At 41.5% G+C, this 24,711-nt stretch overlaps 1 protein-coding gene across 1 annotated transcript in view; it reads left to right on the forward strand.

The window, feature by feature from the left end:
• Positions 1-19,993, forward strand: part of top3b (DNA topoisomerase III beta) — a 39,746-nt gene extending 19,753 nt beyond the window's left edge. The window contains exons 6-18 of the mRNA XM_034091762.1: positions 137-293; positions 380-493; positions 2,842-2,932; positions 6,173-6,327; positions 6,893-6,998; positions 7,238-7,384; positions 7,852-8,025; positions 10,085-10,213; positions 10,475-10,624; positions 14,937-15,037; positions 16,453-16,654; positions 18,757-18,944; positions 19,609-19,993. Of these exons, the coding sequence (XP_033947653.1) occupies positions 137-293; positions 380-493; positions 2,842-2,932; positions 6,173-6,327; positions 6,893-6,998; positions 7,238-7,384; positions 7,852-8,025; positions 10,085-10,213; positions 10,475-10,624; positions 14,937-15,037; positions 16,453-16,654; positions 18,757-18,944; positions 19,609-19,881 (1,987 nt within the window). The 3' untranslated portion in view covers positions 19,882-19,993. The remainder of the gene's footprint in view (positions 1-136; positions 294-379; positions 494-2,841; positions 2,933-6,172; positions 6,328-6,892; positions 6,999-7,237; positions 7,385-7,851; positions 8,026-10,084; positions 10,214-10,474; positions 10,625-14,936; positions 15,038-16,452; positions 16,655-18,756; positions 18,945-19,608) is intronic.
• The last annotated feature ends 4,718 nt before the right edge of the window (positions 19,994-24,711 follow it).

The following is a 24,711-nucleotide window of genomic DNA, read 5'->3' on the forward strand; positions in this document are numbered from 1 at the left end:
TGATAATAAAAATGTAATCGGATTTAGATTCTGATATTTCGGTTGATCCATAGTGTTCTTCCAAGAGTTTGTTTATGATCTTAGGTAATATCAAAAGTAATCTAAGCCTGTCCTTTGTTGGTTGAATATTTTGCAGGTTCCAGACCAAGTATTTCCAGGGTAAGTACGGCAATCTGGACTCCACCTTGATTTCATTTGGACCATGCCAGACCCCAACACTGGGCTTCTGCGTGGAACGCCATGATAAGATCCAGTCTTTTAAACCAGAGACTTACTGGGTCATTCAGGCAAAGGTAAAGTTCAGATTTCCCCGCATTACACAGCGGCATCAGCCTCGTCCTCCTCCGCTATACTGACAGGCACGCTGTGTTTCTGTCAGGTGTTCAAAGGAAAGGACAGCCCTCTGACATTGGACTGGAGCAGGGTCAGGGTCTTCGACAGGGAGGTGGGTCAGATGTTCGTCAACCTGGCTAAGACATCCCGGGTGGCTCAGGTAGGAGAAAGTTAATTATTTATCTAAAGTCTTGTAAAAAATATGATGTAAGCCGTTAAGAAGCTGGATGCATGCAGTATCATCTTTTATAGTCTTCAACACTATTGCTTTTTAAAGACTTGAAAGTTGTTTATTGTGTACGCATCCCCGAAAGCATGGGTGTCAAACTCAAGCCCGGGGGCCACATTCGGCCCGCGACTTCATTTTATGTGGCCCCACAAGAGTTTGCAAAGAATATAATATGTTTATTATACGGTTACATGCTACAGAAGCACGTTGCCCATAAACTACATGTCCCACAATGCATCTCAAATATGACTTTTTTCTCAGAATTTGCCTTTTTTCTTCAAAATATGCATTTTTTCATAGAATTCCTTTTTCTCAGAATTAGATTTTTATTTCAAAATGTCACTTCTATTTCTTTTTCTCCAGAATTTGGCTTTTCTTTTTAAATCATTTTGGGACATACGCACTGAAGAGACTTGCCCTATACTTCTGCTTTCAGACGTAGTTAATTATGAAGTTATTACCCTATCCGATGATAATCCAATGCATAGGCAATGATGTAATATAATACATTATTTTATATATATGATATATTTATATATGTATTTTTATATAGTCTTAAAGTTACAACCGGCCCTTTGAATGCAACCATAATGCTGATGTGGCCCGCGATAAAATTGAGTTTGACACCCCTGCCCTAAAGGTTCTAGGAAAAAAAAAAGTATCTCTTGCGCAGGATATACTTTCTCTTTCGCATGAGAAAGTTACCGGTGCGCTAAGTAGGAAGAGGAGCGCACAGGAGACAACCGTTTCATTGCAGACTGTTATGTTTATGTGGGGAAATGGCAGTGCATACATTTGAGATATATTTCAAACTCGGACTTCATTTTAGGGACATTTCGGCCAGAGGTGTAGAGCTATTTGTTTAAGCACCGAATTCGCAAAACAGGAGGGTCGAAACCAGTCTGCCTTGATCTATGAATTCATGTATCTGCGCGCAGAGAGCTGTGTCTTTTACGCACCGCCTTCACTGTGTTTACCTTCAGAACAGCTGCATAGAGATCGAGGCTGCTATGTTTATAACCACACACACAACACACACACACACACAACACACACAGCGAACTGCCCGATTATGCCCCCTATTACTCTTTTTATGAAGGAGATGTCCGGTCACCGGGGGGGGGGGTGTGTGTGTGTGTGTGTGTGTGTGTGTGTGTGTGTGTGTGTGTGTGTGTGTGTGTGTGTGTGTGTGTGTGTGTGTGTGTGTGTGTGTGTGTGTGTGTGTGTGTGTGTGTGTGTGTGTGTGTGTGTGTGTGTGTGTGTGTGTGTGTGTGTGTGTGTGTGTGTGTGTGTGTGTGTGTGTGTGTGTGTGTGTGTGTGTGTGTGTGTGTGTGTGTGTGTGTGTGTGTGTGTGTGTGTGTGTGTGTGTGTGTGTGTGTGTGTGTGTGTGTGTGTGTGTGTGTGTGTGTGTGTGTGTGTGTGTGTGTGTGTGTGTGTGTGTGACACCGGCATTTGTGTATTCCCAAGTGAAAGAAGTTTGTTTAATCTTAATCTCGATGTAGTGCTTCGTCCTGTCTGAGTGCACCGGAACGAACAACACTATCATAATATCTTCTGAAAACAAATGCCCACACACACACGCACACGCACGCACACACCCGGACGACCGGACATCTTCTTCATACAACTAATAATATAGCGTAATAATTGGGCAGTTCGATGTGTCTAACCATAAGAAAGTATCTTGTGCGCACGAGAAAGTATACCGTGAGCTAGGGCTGCTCGATTATGGCAAAAATCCTAATCCCGATTATTTGGGTCAATAATTGATATCACGATTATTAAAAACGATTATCCATTTACTTTGAAAACATCCATTTATTGATACAAAATGTGAACAGTATGTTTTTAACAGTTTATTACCCTGAACTTTAAGTATAATTCAACTGAAAAACCAATACAAAAAATAATAAGAAATTAATATAATAAAATAAATAATCGTTTTATTTCGATTATGTTTTCATAATCGTTGCAAGCCAAAATCGTAATTGCGGTTCAAATAGAATTAATTGAGCAGCCCTACCGTGCGCATAAGATACTTTTTTTCCCCTTGAACCTTTAGGGGCTCTGTAATTGTGAACTTGGCATTAGGACATTTTAATAGTATATTGTTCCTGTATTGGAAATCAACACATTTCAGGGAAACTTCAACTGGCCCAACTTCACAAGATAATCTGCAGTGCTTGATTATTTCCCCTTATGGATTCTTCGAGGTCAGCCAGAATTGGAGCTGAACTTAGTGGATCCCTGATGTGCCCCTAATGCCCCTCTGCATACAGGTGGAGTCGGTGAGTAAGAAGGAGAAGGCGAAGCAGAGGCCCCAGGCCCTGAACACAGTGGAGATGCTGAAAGTGGCCAGCTCCTCCTTAGGTATGCTCATTGGTGGGAATCGCTTTTCAACAGAAATGTAACTCTATTGCACAGAGGAAGATGACTAATTATTGTTGGTTTGTTTTTTAGTAATGAGTAATAATATAGAATATTAATCTTTCTTCAAAATAGTAGGACTTTCTATTCAAAATTCGGGAAAAATATGTAGAATGGCTCTGTATTTGCAAGAATTTGGGATCACAATACATATCTTGATACATGCGTTACAACACACAACTGTAAGCAAGGCAGAATATTCTTAAATGTAATATTAGTAAAATTGTTATTCTATAAAAATCACTGCATAAGATTTAATTCCTTTTTTAAACCTTTTAATGCAATCGGAACAGTTGGATTTGCATTTTCATATACAGTACCCAATATAAATCAAATGATACTACTACTTTAGGCGGGTAAATACAGTATCTTATTTAACTGATTTACTGAGTTAATCTTCCCATGAAATCTATTATTTACACATCATTGTGTTCACTATATCACTAAACATATGGGGTATTCAATATTTAGGTGTTATCCTTGCGCGTGGAATATAGGAGATGCCCTTTTAGGTTTATTTTCAATAAAAGCTGATGGAAAAATGGGAGGATTAACTCAGAACTTGAACACAAAGAACTCACATATGCCATAATCTTCTTGGATAAGGAAATTGGGTAACACTATATATTAAGGTACACAAATTAACCATCAACTAGTTGTTAATTAACATGCATATTAGCAGTATATTGGCTCTTTATTAGTCGTTATAAAACACTTATTAATGCCTTATTCTGCACGACCATATTCTATAAGTAATAAGCCATTAGTTAAGAGCTTTTCCTCAATAACCCTCTAATTAGTGCTGATTTGTTGCAAGTAAGGAAGTAGTTGTACGTGAGCTTTGGTCTGAAAGATTGAACATTGCTCAACTTTTGCAGCGAGCCACGGCAGCAAAGCTCCGCGTCGCTTCCCACAATGCAGTTCGGCGAAAAGTGACATCACCCCATTCAAAGTGAATGGTGAAGCGGCAACGCACGCCGCTGTGTGGACGGGCCGTAATTGACCTGAACAGGTTTCCTATTCTAAAGTTGCCTCCTCTTCACACTTTGTAAATACATTAAAGCACACAACTACTGACATTAACCTCAACAGCACGTGAACAAAGTAGGCACACGTTGAAATGTCTGTTTTATAAATGAACCACTGAAGAGAGGTTCAGGCTGCGGCCCCACGAGGACGAATTTGGTCGTTTGCGTTACTGTTTAGTGTCATATAGACCGTTCGGCCACACGAGGAAGACCGGATATGGCACTAAACGACTGAGGAAACGACAACGGGTCCCAAGGTGGATAGAAATGCATACGCCACTCTCTGGGGGGTCCAACGGCTCCGTGTGTGCGCCCTATACGGACATTTTCAGATCACTGATAGTGATTGTGCAATAGCCCCGCCTCTCCCCACCTCTTCTGCTCACCTCCGCTTACCTCGCGCCAGTGCTGAAGTGTTTCGCCACCAACAACAACAACAACAATGGCGGATCGCAGAGTTGCTATCGTGCTCCGGACGCTATTGACCATGCTACAGTTGTTTGTGCAACATCTACAGCAATAATGATGAGGCAATAGCCCCGCCTCTCCCCACCTCTGCTGCTCACCCCGCGTCAAAGTAAACTGCACCCTGAATTCAGATTATTTATCTTTCTCTCGCGAGTGAAGTCTAATCTGACAGGACGGAGACACGCAGCTCTGCTCACCTGCAGCTCCTCCCGCTGCAGCAGAACACACACTTCAAGTCAGATCATCACCCTTAGCTATTTTAATTACCTCTCAAACTCCCTAAACTAGTTATAAATATGTTTATTTTTACTGTCGGCCGGGTCACTGATTACTGGATGAGCTGCTGCATGAGACAGACACTGACGCTGTCTGAAGAGAGGGAGGAAAAAGAGAGGCTCCGTGTATTTTATCATTATATTATATAGAGTCGTTATTCATTTGTTTTAAAGCTCAATAAATAAAGAAGACCTTTGACCGGCACTTTTATAATTTTGTCCGGAAGATTTAAACTTTAATACACGCTGACTGGCAAAAAACTCTGCCCGGTTCCCTCGGCCCCCACCGCGGAGAATAAACAGAAGGGCAACCATGACAACCATGCTTCTTCGCTGCTTTTGTGGAGGAAGTTACAGCGCCACCTACAGGCTCCTGCATATGTACTGCAGCTTCTCCAGCGGTTGGAGCTAAACAGAGCGGTCTCGTGTGGGCAGACACTATCCGGATAATTATTGCATGTGGACGGAAGCCGTTTGCGATTGCGTTTGCGTTAATCCTATGCGTTTAGCCGTTTTCGTCCTCGTGGGGCCGCAGCCTCAGACACATGGCAAGTCTCTCCAAGGCTGAGAACACACGCAGCCTCTACTTTTTAATACAAACGGATTTTGAACAGAGTTTATGTATTTGTGATCATAGTGTGGGACCTGCTTGTATGTACTTACACACTAGGTGTACTGTTCTCTGTGTTGTCCTGTCTCCGTGTGAACAGAGATGAAGCAGCCACACTCTTTTGAGAGCCAGGGAATGAGCAGCCATGCTCCTTTGTTTACTTATTTGCAGTCCACTGACATTCAAACGCAAATACCTCATTTTGAGTTATTTCGACACAATTAACACTTAAAGTTTCATGTCCTGTTACATAAGAATAGATCATATTTGTTAAGTGTTATTATGGGAGAATTACTATTCTTGCGCTACTACTGCCTTATCACGCCCATATTGAGCAGAGCATATTAAGATTCGGGACCCCCTTGAAAAGGAGATGGTGCATCTCAAGGGGCTTATCCCAATAAATAAAATGTCTATATCTAAGACTCACGTACAACTACTTCCTTACTTGCAACAAATCAGCACTAATTAGAGGGTTATTGAGGAAAAGCTCTCAACTAATGGCTTATTACTTAGAATATGGTCACGCAGAATAAGGCATTAATAAGTGTTTTATAACGACTAATAAAGAGCCACTATACTGCTAATATGCATGTTAATGAACAACTAGTTGATGGTTAATTTGTGTACCTTAATATAAAGTGTTACTGGAAAATGTTATATTTAAATAGTTTTTAAAACTTTTAGTATAAGAAACAATTGTCTTGATGGCAAGATACAAGTGCACCAGCATTCTGAAGGAGACTGGCACTCAGCGAGAAGAAGAGAAGAGAAGCTAATGTGATATGTTTTGATGTCTCAGGCATGAGTCCCCAGCATACGATGCAGATCGCAGAGCGTCTGTACATACAGGGCTACATCAGCTACCCCCGCACTGAGACCACCCACTACCCAGAGCACTTTGACCTGAAGGGCGCGCTGAAGCAGCAGAGCAGCAATCCATACTGGGCGGAGGAGGTGAGCAGCAGTGAGGACTCGTACCTTCAGCTAACTCGTTTGTATTTGTATTCCTAGGTAGGCTGTTGAAAGATTCAGTAGCTCCAGTGTAGGGCCACGCAGAGTCCAAGCTCCTCCAACACGGCAACATAATACATATAAAACATTAAAACACAGTTTAAAATAAAATAGTGCCAGAAGAAACCGAGTAGAATAGAGGAGAATAACAGTATCGATTATGTTGGGAGACAAATGATCAAGAAATGCAGATTAAGTTACTATAAACTGTACATGTAAATAAATACAATAAGTTTAAATAGTGCAGAGGATGTGACCAAGTAATGCAGGAGTCTACATACATGCACATATAACATGATATAAACGAGAACAATGAAATAAAATACTGTTTATTGTAGTGATAACTATTAAGATAAATAAATGTTAAGAAGCAAACCGATGATTATGGAGGCACTTGGCGGAGCTCAGGCGGTTCGCAGGGGTATGGCCTGTGGGAGGAGCCTGGACATGAAGCCTAAAGGTGTGCATACATGCAGATTTCTACACAAACGTGTTGCCGCTCCTTCAGGTGAAGGCTCTGCTTTCAACTGGACTGAACCGTCCCAGGAAAGGAAGTGATGTTGGAGACCACCCCCCCATCACCCCCATGCGCGCTGCCTCCGAAGGGGAGCTGGGTGAGTGAGCCTTGTATGTCAGTTGTGAAAGTAAAATGTATGTTAAATATATATATATATATATATTAAATGTCATGGCCACAGCAGTCATATTTCAGCCAGTGTTGGATCCCCCCCCGGAAACCTTTCACTCTGTGTTCAAGTGTTGCTGTTTGTCCTTCAGGCATTATCGGACACGACCCCTGACCCCCATCGGTTCAGACTCTTACCCAGGTTCTGTCTCTTCTGCTATTCCACAGGAAGTGATGGCTGGCGGCTGTACGATTACATCACACGGCATTTCATCGCTACTGTCAGTCAGGACTGCACGTACCTTCAGACCACCATCGACTTTACCATCGGCTCGGAGGCCTTCTCGTGCAGTGGCAAGACTCTGATCTCAGCAGGTAAAGTCAGTGCCTCGCTCATTGCTTGTTTCTGGAGTGCACACTTCTGCCTCCAAACAACAGAAAGCATTTGTAGTAGAAGTCAGACCTTGGGTGTCTTTAAAAGTTTCACAGGTGACCTTGAGTTAATTTAAACGATGTACACATACATTGTAAATAAAGGATTGGAGTGAAGTTTCTCCTTCTCATTTTAAACTGCTTACCAATCCCACTGAGACACTCTGATCTCCCCATGAGAGGTTGTGCTATCGTGACTTCCTGTTTACATAGTTGACTGGACATGGCCCAAGATGTCTGTTGGCAACCAATTCATGCCTTAACTGGTGAAGATTGACTTAAGTGTAAATTGTGAAACCTGATCACTGGTTTAAACAGTGTTGTAGTTACTGAGAAGGAAGATGGAATGTGGCAGATGAACTCGGAGATGGATTTCTGCACACGTGGTAGTAATGCTGATCTCCTCCCAGGTTACACCGCTGTGATGCCGTGGCAGGGCATCCCCCTGGAGGAGGCCCTGCCAGCCTGTGAGCGCGGGGACACTTTCACAGTAGACGAGATCAAGCTGGTGGAAAAACAGACCAGCCCCCCCGACTACTTGACCGAGGCTGAACTCATCACACTTATGGAGAAGCATGGCATTGGTATATCTCAGCACTTTCTGTTAAACATAATTGTTGTTATCTTTTTTCTTCAATATTCTTAAGAGTAAATGTCACAGTGTAACTACATGCTCCATTCATCTGGGGTTTATGCGTGAGCACTCACTGCAGACACTCAAGAAATTAAGTTAAAATAAGTCGGCTTTAATCAATTGATTTGTTTTGCTAATTCAGGGCCACAGAACAAGCTAATTTATTTAAGGTATACATTAAAGGAATATTTTTCTTACTCTTATCAACATTGTAGTGGACAAATGTTGCCTTATACCAAATGTATGTGTAGTTATAGTTATTGCAACAATCCAAAACAAAGAAGTTAACTTAATTTAATCAGCCTGCAAGCTGAGCCACAAACTAAGCCTGTCCTCAAGTACTGTCCTGAGGTACTTGTATTTTAGCTGGCTATTTTCATTGCAAGCTATTCTCTACTTCCAATAAAGCCAATATTGTTACTTTTCTCCACTACATGTATCTAACAGCTGTAGTTATTTGATTCAGAGTATGAGCTTATACAAAATATAAATTAACTAATAAAAACATTGATATATAACAGACTGTATATATCGGAAGTATTGGTTAAAATATCCAGCAGCAGTACACAAAGTCATTTAAATGAGCTCCACCTTTACCAGCTGTGCTCTGCTCCCACCTCCACCTGTCTCCAATATATACCATCACACCAGGGGCGGACTGGCCATTGGGAATACCGGGAGTTTCCCCGGTGGGCCGGTGCTGTGTGTGGGCCGGAGGGCCAACAAAAACCAAAAAAAAGTTTATAAAAAAAAAAAATCCTACCGGCCCACATTTGTAAGTGTTCTGGCCTAGCCCAGTGGCCAGGGTTGGGTTGTAACGGAATACATGTAACGGCGTTACGTAATCAGAATACAAAAATCAAGTAACTGTATTCAGCTCGCGTTACATTTGAAAAACGAGTAATCTGATTACAGTTACTTTCGTAAACCTGAAGTGAATACATTTTGGATTACTTATTGGAATTATTGGTGGAAAGATTTCCTCACAACATGTAATATTCATTACTAAAGGTACAGCCTTGTCTGGTGCCTTGCTCAAGGGCACCACGGCAGGGCAGGAGGTGAACTGGGACCTCTCCAAGTAGAAGTCCACACTCCAAATAGGTCTGGTCGGGGACTTGAACCGGCGACCCTACGGCTAACAGTCCAAGCCCCTACTGACTGCCATAGATTTAGTCCCTAATTTTGCTCTCAAAATGGACCAGATTGATGCATTTAACTTCGACATTTAAAAAAAAATCTTCCCGGGGGAGCTTGCCCCCGGACCCCCCTAGAGGAGGTGAGGTCCACCACCTGCCCACACCCCCTTTGTCTCACCCACATTGAGGATGCTTCGTACGTCACCCATGTTTTATTCCATGTGTCAAGTCAGGCAAATTGGGTCCAAATGTTATTGCATCAATGATCTGTTAACATTAAAATCACTAAATATATGCCGTAACTATTTTGCTCTAGGCAACTCAAGGGCTGCTCAGGTAATGTGATTACTATATGAATAATTGTCCAAAATAACATTAAATGCATAGGGTTTTTTGTTAAGTAACATACTTTCGTCGCCGGCCGGCCGATACATGCCGCGCATTAAGTGGGCCTGTCTGTCCATTAATCCCCGGGCCACTTTCCCCCCCAGTCCGCCCCTGCATCACACCAGGTGCTCTAATCACCCAGTGCCCAAACTTGCCTTAGAAATAACAACACTTAATAAAACATTAAGTATACACACAACAAGAAAATAAATGTTAAACTATTCAATAATATAAAGCAGTATATAGCTTCAACAGTCTTATTTGGAGACAAAAGAAGAAGAAGCAAAAGAAAGCAGAAATAAATAGTTGCCGTGCCTCGGGCAGAAGAACTCTTCACCGTATTCACTGAGGATGACCTTTGTTTCCTGCCTTTGTGTGCACTACACCTTTAAGAGGACCTGCATGACTTCCTTCATCGGATAAGGGATGATCAAATCAATAATGAAGAGTTTGACAGATGTTTGCCTCTCTGCCCCCCTCCAGGGACGGACGCCAGCATTCCTGTCCACATCAACAACGTCTGCCAGAGGAACTATGTGACTGTAGAGAATGGACGCAAGTTGAAGCCAACCAACCTGGGCATTGTTCTAGTGCATGGCTACTACAAGACAGGTTATTTATTTGTGTATTATTCTACATTGTCTGACATGTGTTCTTTGTAGCTGTGACTTCATTTCTAGAACATTGCATAATGGTCTCTGGACACCTATGCAGTGTGTGACCTTAGTCATCTAATCAACCCTGTGACATAAGATCAGACAAAACGGCCCGGTTTATTCAAATGTGTGAGCCACATTGTTGGTGACATCTGAATGTGTGAGTGGCTTTGATGGAATGCTATTAAAACATAAATGCGGGGCTGTGTGTGTGCAGATGCAGAGCTGGTGCTGCCCACCATCCGCAGCGCTGTGGAGAAGCAGCTGAGCCTCATCTCTCTGGGGAAAGCCAACCACCAGCAGGTCCTGCAGCACACGCTGGACATCTTCAAGAGGAAGTTCCACTACTTTGTGGATTCCATCCCCAGTAAGTTCAGTGTTTCCCCTAGGATGGAGTCATAGCAGCGGTGCTAAGGCACGTGGGCCCAGCATAATGTGAGCGCGGAGCTCGTGGAATTTTTAGTGCGTGCGAATTCCGCCCCGCCAATTTGTTTCTATGTGTCTGCCAGCACAAGAAAGGCTCTTGAGGCCTAGTACCAGGGCCGGTTCTAGACAATTTGATGCCCTAGGTGAGGTTTTATATATAAAGATTAAATGAAAAATCTCTACAAAAGATAAATACACTACAAAAACAGAAACTTATTGACATAGGTAATATACGTCAAAATGGCTTCAAATGTATTCAGTATTGTATGAACATTGGGGGGTGGACATCACCTCCTCTAGGGAGGTCCGGGGGTATGCCCCCCCGGGAAGATTGTTTTGAACATTTTAAAGTAAAATGCTTCAATCTGGTGCTCTTTGAGCACACACTTACTAGAGACCTGATCTAGGGGGTACAACTCTAAAACACCCGTATGAAAAAGATCGGTTTACATTTTAATAATCAAATAAGTATGTGAACATAACCAATAACCTACCATAGCCAATAACAAATAAATGTAACTTATTTTATTTTTGTTGTTCATTTATATCTTATTTGACCTAGTTAACATTTATTTATTTATGCATATTTTTGTATCTCTCCAACTTTAAACGATATTTTTGGTTTAGTGTCCGATAGTATACATTGGAATGATTTCAAACCTGTTTTTATTTATCCTAATAATTATAAAGGAGTGCCTTGGAAATATTTGTTTACATAATTTGTTAACACATATTTGTTTGAGACCCACTGAGATAACTTAGAATAAAATGAACTATCTAAACACTCAGAGAGTCCTTTACCTCACTGAGCCTCTCAGTCTGACAGGAGAGCTCTCCTCCACCCTGATTGTAGAAACATCTACTTCTTATATCCCTATCTCTCTCCCTCGCCCGCTCTCTCGCTTCCACGCTCTCACTTTGGCTGTGAGCTGCGGGCGCCAGATAAACCAACATCCCCCACTTTCATCACTTACAGCGTCCATCGTACAGGGCAAATGAAAAGTGTAACCGGGGTGAAAAGAGTGTTACATTTACTTAATTATGAATGTTGTTACATCAAGGCCGAAAATTAGGATGAGCGCCAACGGTCAAAAATGTTTTTTCCCCTCCCAGAGTTACCAGCGCAGCGCCCCCCAGATCTGGCGCCCCTATGTCAAAAATGAAAAAGGGTACCTGGCTGGCGCACCCTAGCAGCGGCGCAGCTATTTGTATATAGGAGAAACACTGAAGTTCACAAACCCCTCCAAGCCATTGTGTGCACAACACAGTGTCACTGCTAGTGATGGTGGGCTTCCTAATATACAACTACTATCACCATCATCCTCACTAAACATTCCTGCATTAAAAATGACTAAAACAATTACACCTGTGTTATACATGTGGTAATTACTACTTCAATGTGCTAATATTATTTCGTTTTTAGACCCAGAGAAATACGCAATTGAAACTCTTTAAGTCCCATCTCCCATGTGCCAGTGGACCTTTCATCCTGTTTTAGATTTACCATTCACTGGATGAAGGATCTAAGCCAGGGCTCGGCAACCCCTGGCACGCGGCACCGTGACCAGTGGCACACTAGGAATAAGTGTGCAAAGTATTTAAATTGTATTTTCGGATCCTGAACGAGACCGCCGCCAGAGCGCGTCTCCCCGTTACCTGCAGAAGGAAGCCATGCACGCAGCACAGCCCCGCTCTTTAAACTCCAGGTGACTTTCTGCCGCTTTCCTCCGTGGTGCTGATCGTTTCACCACGGAGGAAAGCACTTCACTAATTGCAGTACCCATAAGGAGATGTACAAATGCCGCTGCGTGGCTGTGTCTTTAGTTGAAAGCCCAGTGGCGATCTGCTCATCTCTCATCGAAATAATATGCTACAAAGGGGCGGACTGGCCATCTGTGTGTTGAACTTTCCCGTCGGCTCCCAGACCGTAGTCGAGGAGGGCAGAAGCAACAAGCTTCAGGTTCAATAACCCACTTTAGCTTCAATGACTAGAGAGAGGCGAGCTCTTCTTGGGAGGCCGTTGCATTTATTTAGCTGCTCTTCTGTTTCACAGAATACATCAGACCTCTGTTTTTCTGCTTCCTCGTTTCACTTCCAGAAACATGCACACGTTCCCTCACTGTCGCTCTACCATCCACACACACACATGCACAAGCCACACCCCTCTCTCTCTCTCTCTCTCTCTCTCTCTCTCTCTCTCTCTCTCTCTTAAAGGGACAGCGATCTCATCTCACTCTGCGTGACCCTAATATCACAACACGTGTGCTCTGGAGAATCACAGAACGGACGATCGTCCTTATTATTATGCCGTTTAAACCAATTGTTTAAATGTATTTGTTAAATTCCACACACTGCTTCCCCGTAGCGAGGCTCCCGCGCCCTCCTGCTGATAGTTGACGAGCGTCAAGCTCCCCCCCTTAAATGTGAAGTTAAATGGCACTTCATATCAAAAGGTTGCCGACCCCTGATCTAAGCGGGGCACAAGCTGAGCAAACGTTGGCACCAGCCAAACACTAACGCTGATTTGAAAGGGAAACTGCTTTATTCAGCTTCTTCTTTTTGTTTATTACTGTTCTATTTGTTGTTTTTCAACGGGAGACTTCTGTGGATGCTTTAACTCTCATTTAGAGATCAGACAAAAAGTCATGAAAATACTTGTCATGCTCATATATTTTGGGCCTGTAATGTTTTGTGTGACTTCTGGGAAACAGTTTTAAGAGAAATGTCCAATATCTTTGGCATTTTTCTGAACAAGAACCCATTAACCCTATTGCTGGGGAAATACCAGAGGCAATTCAAAAAAAGATTCCTACCTATTTCTTTTGATAAGAATAACGATCATTAAACAAATGACAAGGAATTGGCTAAGAGATCATCAATGGAAGAACCTCGTGAACCCAATCTATGACGTGGAGAAAACAACTATGAGAATTAGAAACCGAATGCATATCTTTTTAGGAAAGATGGAAACGATGAGTAAAGTATAGAACACTATAATGAAGATTTATAAGGAACAGGAGGAAGAAGAATTGACAATGAGTATTAATATTGTATCCATTATTTTATTTGTAATATTATTACTTGTATTATTTCATTTTGGATTTGTCAACAAGCTGATTTATTTATCTAGATGTTTATTTTGGTATTTATGCTTTGTGAATAATTTCTTAAAATGCAAACATAAATAAAAATACTTGTCAGGCGCAGGCCTACTCCGACTAAGATAGACATTTGTAATACACGTTAAACACTTAATCAACCTGTTCATTTCTGTTGTCCGGCAGTAGGGGCTTGGACTGTGAGCCGTAGGGTCGCCGGTTCAAGTCCCCGACCAGACAGTATGGAGTGTGGACTTCTACTTAGAGAGGTCCCAGTTCACCTCCTGCCCTGCCGTGGTGCCCTTGAGCAAGGCACCGGACATCCCCCTTCCCCCCTCACTCCCATTGTACAATAGCTGCCCACTGCTCCTAGTACTAGACTCCTGGCATGTCACTGTGTGCTCTGCATGTGAGACCATTATATATATATTCTAATAAATGATGGTCTCTTAGTTTAAGTCTGTACAAGCTGGCAATTTCAAGAGGTGTTTTAATCTATTCCATTCCTTTTAATGGAATAGAATCGATTTAAATCTAATTGATTTAAAATCATATGTCAAGATATCGTGCTACATAAATAAGTTGTCTGTAAACATCAATCGCATACTATCTTACATTTCTCAGAAAATCACATCAACTTCAGATAAAGGAGATTATCCTTAAGATAAGGAATTCTCTTAATGTGATAACTCTATTTGTGTCCATGCATGTATCATATAGTATAGCTAGAAACATATATTTATTTAACTATCATTTCAATAAAAATGTAAAGTTCAATTGGCATTAATGTTCTAAATAATCTGAGAAAAATGCTTTCCTTTGTATCATATATGTAAATAGGCTTTATCATGTGGTCATTTAAAATAGACTTTTGATTTATGAAATTACCACAAAACATGCTATAAATCGTCACATAGTTTTTATGAAAATAACTACATCGTGATATGTTGGCTTTATACTGTATCGCCCAGCCTGAACATTCCACGTCTTCTTTTCCATTTGAACACAGTGGTTTCAGGGAGGTTGAGTTGTGTGGGGGAAACGGGTCCAAACCGGTTGGAATGCAGCATCATCATATTAAATAGTGATATGGATTACTCGGGGGTTTAAGAAAAAGGGCTACAAGTTGAGTTTGTGTCTGTTTGGTGTTCTCAGGCATGGATGAGCTGATGGAAGTGTCTTTCTCCCCCATTGCTGCCTCCGGGAAGCCGCTGTCCCGCTGCGGGAAGTGCCATCGCTTCATGAAGTACATCCAGGTGAGCAGAAACGGTGTCATCATCAGAAAGCATGCTTGAACATTTCATCATCAGAAAGTCTGACATTGGCCCTTTTTAACATCAACATTTTCAAAATGCACAGAGGTGAAGAATACACAGACAACACCACTAGGCGCCTATTCAAAGTGTGGCAGAGCAATATGAGCATAAAACAAAATCTACATATTTCACGGTATTTTCTTAGATTACAATATTCTTGACGATATGACGAAATGTAGCACACTGTACACACAACAGTTTGCCTACAAATATTCCAAAATATTTAAAAATCATCTCTTATTTTAGTTTGTGAACAACAAAGTAAAACCAACCACAGATCTAAACGAATATGTAAAACAGCTGCCATATATTAAAAAGTGACTTTCTTTTACCCTTAAAAACACACACACACACACACACACACACACACACACACACACACACACACACACACACACACACACACACACACACACACACACACACACACACACACACACACACACACACACACACACACACACACACACACACACACACACACACACACACACACACACACCCTACCTGGCAGCCTGAGACCCAGCTCCAGGCTCTCCCCCTGCAGCTCCCCTCTCTCTCTCTCTCTCTCTCTCTCTCTCTCTCCTTTCTGGACCACATGATGTCTGGCTGTTGAGCTCTGGCCTTCAAAGTTCAGCTTTTAAAAGTCCCCCTCATAATAGGACCACTTTTAAATTCATGAATAAATCATGAGGCTGCAGATCTTTTATTGTATCTGAATATATGCGTAATGGGTTGTATGTGCATGTTAAGTGGTGTGTTGGTGAAAAGCACAAGGTAACCCTTGGAGCTACGCAGGAAGCTCACGTGTGCAGAGGGCTCCATGTGCTCTGAGGACTTACATCTGGTCTCTCGCTAGCGTGTCAGTTATGAAAGTATCTGTGTTATAGATTTAAATTGGAAATGGAATCGATGTATTGTTTGACCTTTTTGTCAGTCCATTTCCCCGTGTGAACAATTCCCATATTTACAATTTATTGTAAAATAATATCTGGATTCATTCCATCACCTGATATATATATATATATATATATATATATATATATATATATATATATATATATATTTACTTTCAGCTACAGAAACCATTCAACTATTAAATTATTCAGCTATTTCAGGACATTGAGGCATGTTGTTGTTTAGACCTCTTTTAACATATTCAGCTTTTTCTACATTTTCTGCTAAGTTCAGCTCCAAATGTACACAGTTTACAGCATTCACACGCATTTTCTGCAGGAAATGCATTTTCTAGTTGGATTTAGTCTTCACTCATTGTTGTCTTAACTGTCTTTTCCCATGATGCAATTGCAATTGAATAATCCTCACATCATACCCAACCTCGTGTGTCTCTGCAGGCCAAGCCCAGCCGGCTGCACTGCTCCCACTGTGATGAGACCTACAGTCTCCCCCAGAACGGAGCCATCAAGCTGTACAAGGAGCTGCGCTGTCCGCTAGACGAGTTTGAGCTGGTGCTGTGGACCTCGGGGCCCCGGGGCAAGAGCTACCCCCTGTGCCCGTACTGCTTCAGCAACCCGCCTTTCAGGGACATGAAGAAAGGTAGGACTGTCCTCCTGAACTCTCGGTCACTGTTCTGGTCGCTGCTGGAGCCATGTGACCCTGACGGCAAACGTAAAATTGGCTCTAACACTAGTGAGGCAAAATGACTTTTGCCCCTTTCACACCAAGGCTTTTCCCGTTCTAGCTCCGTGCTAGAGCTTTTCTGGTTCGGAACCGGTTCTTCGGTTCAGCTCCCGCTCTGTTCACACCGCTCAGAGCCCGACTGGTGCTGCGTCATCGTTTGCGTCATGACGTAACCGTTTGCATGCCTGCTTCGTAAAGCCAAACCGCGCGGAAACCCCTCACATCGACAACAACAACAATGGCTGATTGTATTGAAGCGCTACTCGTTTTGGTTTTGCTCTGTCGAAACGAAATGGAAGAAATGGGACGACTTTACTACCAACTTTACAGTCGGTACATGCTACATTCAAAAGTTATTACACAGTTACACAGTGGGCCGGACTGTTTCAATGTTTATTGCAAAACGTATTAAAATGAACTTATTGCACATATTAAACCTGGAACTAACAAAGCTTAAAGGGGACATATCATGCTATATTTGAACAATATATTGTAGGGCCATACCTATATAATGTATATAAATATAGTTTTTTTTTTTTTCAAAATACCAACCAGATCCTGCATTTTAGCCATGCCTCATTTCGCTCCATTTGCTCTTTCCAGCCCTGTTTTTGCAGGGGGCTGATTCTGTGAGCTGCAGCTGACCACGCCCCCCTGCAGGAGAGGGGAGCGTGCTCTGAGATCAGCTGCTGGGCTGCAGCGGGGAGAAGAGGGGTACAAAAAGAGATCTCCGTCCGCCATATTTTATTCTTATGATTATATAGAGTCGTTATTCATTTGTTTTAAAGCTCAATAAATAACAAAGAAGACCTTTGACACGGCACTTTTCTAATTTTGTCCGGAAGATTGAAACTTTAACGGACATGTTGACCGACGAAAAAAAATCTAACTGAAACTCTGCAGCACGGTCCCCTCGTTCCTTGGAAGAGGCGGAGAGGTGGGTGTTGGTCATCTGCTGGTGGCAAACCGGAGAGAATTACAGCGCTTGCCTCGACGAGGAGGGATTGCATTGAATTACAGCAGCAGGAGCAAACGCTTGCCTCGGGGAGGGAGAAAAAGAGCCACAGCGGAGAATAAACAGAAGGGCAACCATGCGCGGGAAGTCTTCTTCGCTGGCATATGTACTACAGCGTCTCCAGCGCTTTCGAGCAGCAATGGCCGGCCGTGGCCCAACCTCTCATTCCCCTGATAGGTGGAGAGTTGGCCACTTTTGTGACGTAGAAAATATTTCAAATCTGGATCAGTCTGTATCAGATCCGTTGCAGCCCCTTTTTTAGAGATTTGGGTACGGAGGAAAATAGAGAGGGTTGTGTTTTCTGACACTTGGTGAGTTCCCTGGAACACCGGGGACACATATTCATGTATAAAAGATGTACAAAGTGCATTTTGCATGATAGGTCACCTTTAAATGATAGCCTACATTGCACAGGGTTAGGCTTTTTGTTGTTGTTAAGAGGTTGATCTCGCCCCTGCCCCCGCCTCCGACGTAAGCGTGACGTATGCGGTGCTTGCTTTCTAGACTGACAACTTTTCGGTGCTTGAAACAAACCGGATTCCAGAGCTTAGAGGCGGCTTAGAAGCGGCTTCGAGGTGGCTCCGCTGCGGTGTGAACAAGAAAAACCGGTGCTTTTCAAGCTCCAGCTCCGAACCGGCCCTGGAACCGCGTTGGTGTGTAAGGGGCATCGGTGAACGTTTGTTAGATAATGATGAATAACAATGAAACATGATGTCCTTGTTATCAAGAAGTAGCAGTTGAAGTCCTCGGGCAACCTCTTTGGGGAAGTCACTGTCATGTTAAGTGCAACGTCATTTTGAGTGCTAATATTTTTCCTCAGGTGGAGTTGAACCGCAGCATCTTTCTGTACTCGCAGCGTGGAGCTGGTCGTCAGTACCAGTTCAGTACTGGAGTTTCGGCATAATTAGCTGAGTTTGTAATAAATCAGGAGCTGAAAGTCACTGGAACACAGTGGCCCTACTCGTCTCCTATAGTCCTCTGACATTCTGACTTTTTTTCCCAGGTATGGGATGTAATGAATGTACACATCCGTCGTGTCAGCACTCTCTAAACTCTTTGGGCATTGGACAGTGTGTGGAGTGTGATGGTGGGGTTTTGGTGCTGGATCCCACTTCTGGACCAAAATGGAAGATGGCCTGTAATACATGTAACGTGGTGGTGCACTTCTTTGAACATGCACATAGAGTGCAGGTAAGAATAAACGCCCTTTATCTTGTCAAGACATCATTTAAATGGAAAAATGTCTCCCAAAATGCCAAACAAGTCTTCACAGGCCCAGAACACCAAACATATGAGAAGCTGATTCCCCTGATTAATGCATAGTGTATATTCACATGCTGTATGTAAGCTTTTTAATGTAAATGTGTTTCCTCTTATGTGCAATGAGGTGCAGACTGTTTTGCTGCAGAATTTGAAGGAATGCGTACCATTATTTCCATATTTTATTGTCAACAATACAAACCAAGACAAGGCCAAACATACAATGTTAATCAGTCTTTCAACACTTCTGACTTCCCTTTCTATGGCTCTCTGCCCTAAGTGGATTTGTTTGAAACTAAGACATATTTAAAAAAGCTTAAAGATATAAAGTTCCCTTTTTTATAAAGAATAAATAATATCCTACTACAGTTTTTACCAAAAGTTATTTAAATAGGTGGAAGTAATGCAGTAATAATGCTGTTTTACTGAGAGCAGAACCAGGTGTTGGCACTAAAAGTCAGTGGATCACTAAAGTTATGAATTGATTATAGTTTACACCCTAAGCTAAACAACTTACATTTGTTCTGAGGGTTTTATCATTTCATCTCATACAAAGCGTCTCTTCATCCCTGCCTCTGGTCCTCTCTCCCCACAGGTTGCTCAGGAGAGCTGCGAGGCCTGCGACGCCTCTCTGGTCGCAGTCGACTTCAACAAGACTCGCACGCCACTTCCTGCCGGGGAGACCCAACACACTGGCTGTGTGTTCTGTGATCCAGTGTTCCAGGATCTGGTGGAGCTCAAACATGCCACCATGAGGTATCGCGGTGGGTGTGCGAGACGAGGAGGACGGGGACGTGGCAGGGGACGCCGTGGCAATCCGAAAAAACCTAAGGACAAAATGGCGGCCTTGGCTGCATACTTTGTGTAGTGTGTGTGTGTATAATGTATACTGTTATTTGTTTGACACATAGTATGAAGATTCAGTAAATTGACTTTTATAAGTGCATTTAACTCCACTCAAATAAAATATGTCCAAAAATTGTGGGCTGTCTGTTTTCCCCCCATCATGAAAGAGTTGTTTAACAGTGTTTTTTCAACTTTAAATACTGTTTTCAGGGAAACATCCTAGAAAAAGTGTGCTAGTTTACACACTACCAGTTAACATGGTTACGTACACTTTTATTTTGCTATCTGTTCTACACAATCATTTAATTTACAAAAATACAAATGTTAAAGGAAGGAATTTGTCGGCATCTTTCGTTGCGGTTGCAGATTACAACCAACTGAATCCCTGTGGCTCAGCCCTCACTTTACACACTTGCAGGATTGAGAGTTTAAACCCGCTCTAACCCTGGTATCTTTCAGGGCATTCACCAGAAAACCCTTTTAACAAAACACTACTTTAGAAGCAATTCAATTCAAGCTGTGGCTGACATTAAAAGTGTTTGTCTGTTCCTGTAGAAACATGGTGGTGCAACATGTCACATTCTAACACTGTTCTCAGTTTCAGGCGAGTATACAGTAGTGAAATGTATGAATATTCCATTCCTGCTAAAAGATCCCCTAAATGATACACACTTTTAAAAGTATTATCACAGATTTATGAGAAATTGTCTCTTTTACACCATTTATTGCATTACAAATGGTTGTTGATTGATCAATAATTATTTTAAGTTTAGACAAATCTCTTGTTCCGTGTAATCATCCTTTTTAGTAGTTTCATTTCATGTTCTTTCCTAGAGGTGAAGTCCCTCCCCTTCCGGTGGACCTCCATGGGACCTTATTTCGGAAAAAGTATGTATTGAAGTCAATGGAGAGAGAACTTATCTCTCGATCCCGTTTGAATTGTGCCATGAATTACACACATGATGTTTGTCAATCTTTAAAAATAATTTCCATGTCAAAAAAGTCAGTTTGTCGTAAAACTGTTGAAATATGACTATAAAAAATATGCAACTAGAAAGACTACAAATCCCAGAGTCGCGGTCCCGCATGCTGGCTCGTGTGTGTGTGTGTGTGTGTGTGTGTGTGTGTGTGTGTGTGTGTGTGTGTGTGTGTGTGTGTGTGTGTGTGTGTGTGTGTGTGTGTGTGTGTGTGTGTGTGTGTGTGTGTACAGTTCTCAACATGCCCAGACTTGCAGTGATTTCCACCTATTTTAATACTTTCCGCCTCATTCTGAAAGAAAGAAGTGAAATGTGCCAACGTGACGGCCATCTTGGTGTGTGTTGCGAGACCAGAGATGTAGTTCATTGAGCGCTTCACACAAAAAAATGTTACTTCACAGTTCTACGACACATTTTAATTTTTTTGACTTGCAAAATTATCTTTTAAATTGACAAACATCATATGTGTAATTCGTTGCACAATTCAAACGGGATCTAAAGACAATCTTTCTCTCTCCATTGACTTCAAAACATGATTTTTACGAAATAAGGTCCCATGGAGGTCCGCCGGAAGGGGAGGGACTTCGCTTCTAAAGAGCTTAATCTGGGCCAAAAATGTTTGATCATTCAAAAGAATAAAATATATTTGAAATGTCAAGATTAGATCCTGAACTATAAAAAAATAAACTAAAGTCCTCAAATGTAAGTATTTGAAAAGTGTTTCCATGTTGAATATTATAATTCAGAGTAGCATTTTCTTTGAAAAATGTTTCGTTGTCAAATAAATGACATTTGAATCCTTTGTTTCACTTGCAGATTTTGTGCTTTCAGATTCAGAACTCTTTTTTTCAGGTTCTAAATCTTTCCCTTCTCTTTCCGGTTATGGGACGTGCACAGGAGGGGCTATTGCTCTAAACTGGAAAAAGGGCCTCCCCCCGGAAAAAAACAAGACATTTTGAAAATTGTAACTTTTTTTTAATGTAAAAGCAACCAAACTATTATTACTTCAACTAAATTGAACAGTAATTCACATCTCATAACAAAATAAGCTAAGGCGACTACTTGCATTCGGTGACTTGATTACAAAAATTAAAACCAGGGACATCTCATTAAAAATATCTAATGTTAGTAACTATTAAAGACAAAATGGGGACAATTCTGTTCTAATGTAGTTTGACCATTGTAACTGCTGTGCAGTCCAGACATACTGATAAAATAGGGCTTCTACCCAGTACTCGAGTTAAGGGGGGATGGCATCCCCCCTGAAATAAAAACGGTCAAAATCATCCCCCTTCTAAAACTGCCATTCCCCCTTTCCATCCCTTGTCATTTTATCAATGAACGTGGCACTGGTATTCTACCTAATTACCTTAAATAAACTCACTAATGAATGAAACCAGTTCAATACGCATTATTCTTATTATCATTCTTTATGAGCGCAGTAACGGTAAGGTATCTAATTACTTATTTAGTATTCCATAACTTCGTAACAGAGATGGTCAAACTAAAGTGGTAGAGACATGGCAGAAATCCTACAGTGAAGCACTGCGGTCAAGCCAGCCTCCACTTGGGAAAACACAGTCAAGCCAGCCCGCACGTGATATTGGGGTGCGCGAATATTAGAAGCATTACGGTAAAATCCCAGCGCTTATTCGGTCAATAACAAAAGCACCTATAAAAACAAACCAAACATATTAAATTAAGAAATATGTACTATATAATGTGATCAATAATTATTTAAAACAAACTACGTATAACTACCACGAGTAAATGTAAAATGTAAGGAGTTTCAAAATAAAAGTCCTTTGAAATCTCATATTGAAATCTCATATATGAGCTATCAGCCCTGTGTTTAGATAAGAATAAAACGAAATCTCTCCCTGATGCAAGACTCATCTCACTGCGGGGTGATAGAAGGACACCCCATCTACTCACCCAGAAAAAATCAGGACATTCTGATGTGGAGTTTCAAAATAAAAGACCTTTGAAATCCCATATATGAGCTATCAGCCCTGTGTTTAGATAAGAATAAAACGAAATCTCTCCCTGATCCAAGACTCATCTCACTGCAGGGTGATAGAAGGACACCCCATCTACTCACCCAGAAAAAATCAGGACATTCTGATGTGGAGTTTCAAAATAAAAGACCTTTGAAATCCCATATATGAGCTATCAGCCCTGTGTTTAGATAAGAATAAAACGAAATATCTCCCTGATGCAAGACTCATCTCACTGCAGGGTGATAGAAGGACAGCCCATCTACTCACCCAGAAAAAATCAGGACATTCTGATGTGGAGTTTCAAAATAAAATACCTTTGAAATCCCATATATGAGCTATCAGCCCTGTGTTTAGATAAGAATAAAACGAAATCTCTTCCTGATGCAAGACTCATCTCACTGCAGGGTGATAGAAGGACAGCCCATCTACTCACCCAGAAAAAATCAGGACATTCCTCTATGTACAGAGCATAGCCCATAAAATATGTGGTCAAACAATCTAGTATTATGAATGAAGTGTGAATGAATATGTGGTGCTAAAGTTTGCATTTGGTAAGTGTTTAAGTAGTTTTGAGTGCAGTTCTTCACAGGAGAAATTAGGTGTTTTGCACTTTAGGTGTGTGGTTTTGTGAATTGTGTTTAGTGTTCTGAGAAAGTGAGCAATTTAAAAAAAGATGTGTGTTAGCAATCGAGAAAAATGTAACATCAATTTTACACCTTGAAAACCATCCATTACAAAATAATAATATTCAAAACTAATAAATCAGAATATACACTTTAGCAAATACCACAAGTAAACTATAAGGACTATAATAGTGCATTTCTGTCTAAAATTTGATTTCACTTTTACCTCGCCTGCTCCTTTTTGTTTTTTGTTTTTTTGTCCTATATATCTGTCTCCCTTGTTTTAACACTGTGTTTGGGTCCTACCTTACCATTTTATTTTGAAACTATATATCAGAATGTCCTGATTTTTTCTGGGTGAGTAGATGGGGTGTCCTTCGATCACCCTGCAGTGAGATGAGTCTTGCATCAGGGAGAGATTTTGTTTTATTCTTATCTAAACACGGGGCTGATAGCTCATATATGGGATTTCAAAGGTCTTTTATTTTGAAACTCCACATCAGAATGTCCTGATTTTTTCTGGGTGAGTAGATGGGGTGTCCTTCTATCACCCTGCAGTGAGATGAGTCTTGCATCAGGGAGAGATTTCGTTTTATTCTTATCTAAACACAGGGCTGATAGCTCATATATGGGAATTCAAAGGTCTTTTATTTTGAAACTCCACATCAGAATGTCCTGATTTTTTCTGGGTGAGTAGATGGGGTGTCCTTCGATCACCCTGCAGTGAGATGAGTCTTGCATCAGGGAGAGATTTCGTTTTATTCTTATCTAAACACGGGGCTGATAGCTCATATATGAGATTTAAAAGGTCTTTTATTTTGTAACTCCACATCAGAATGTCCTGATTTTTTCTGGGTGAGTAGATGGGCTGTCCTTCTATCACCCTGCAGTGAGATGAGTCTTGCATCAGGGAGAGATTTCGTTTCATTCTTATCTAAACACGGGGCTGATAGCTCATATATGGGATTTCAAAGGTCTTTTATTTTGAAACTCCACATCAGAATGTCCTGATTTTTTCTGGGTGAGTAGATGGGGTGTCCTTCTATCACCCTGAAGTGAGATGAGTCTTGCATCAGGGAGAAATTTCGTTTTATTCTTATCTAAACACAGGGCTGATAGCTCATATATGGGAATTCAAAGGTCTTTTATTTTGAAACTCCACATCAGAATGTCCTGATTTTTTCTGGGTGAGTAGATGGGGTGTCCTTCTATCACCCTGCAGTGAGATGAGTCTTGCATCAGGGAGAGATTT

The sequence above is a fragment of the Pseudochaenichthys georgianus genome, chromosome 9 (assembly GCF_902827115.2).
Source record: "Pseudochaenichthys georgianus chromosome 9, fPseGeo1.2, whole genome shotgun sequence".
Lineage (NCBI taxonomy): Eukaryota > Metazoa > Chordata > Actinopteri > Perciformes > Channichthyidae > Pseudochaenichthys > Pseudochaenichthys georgianus.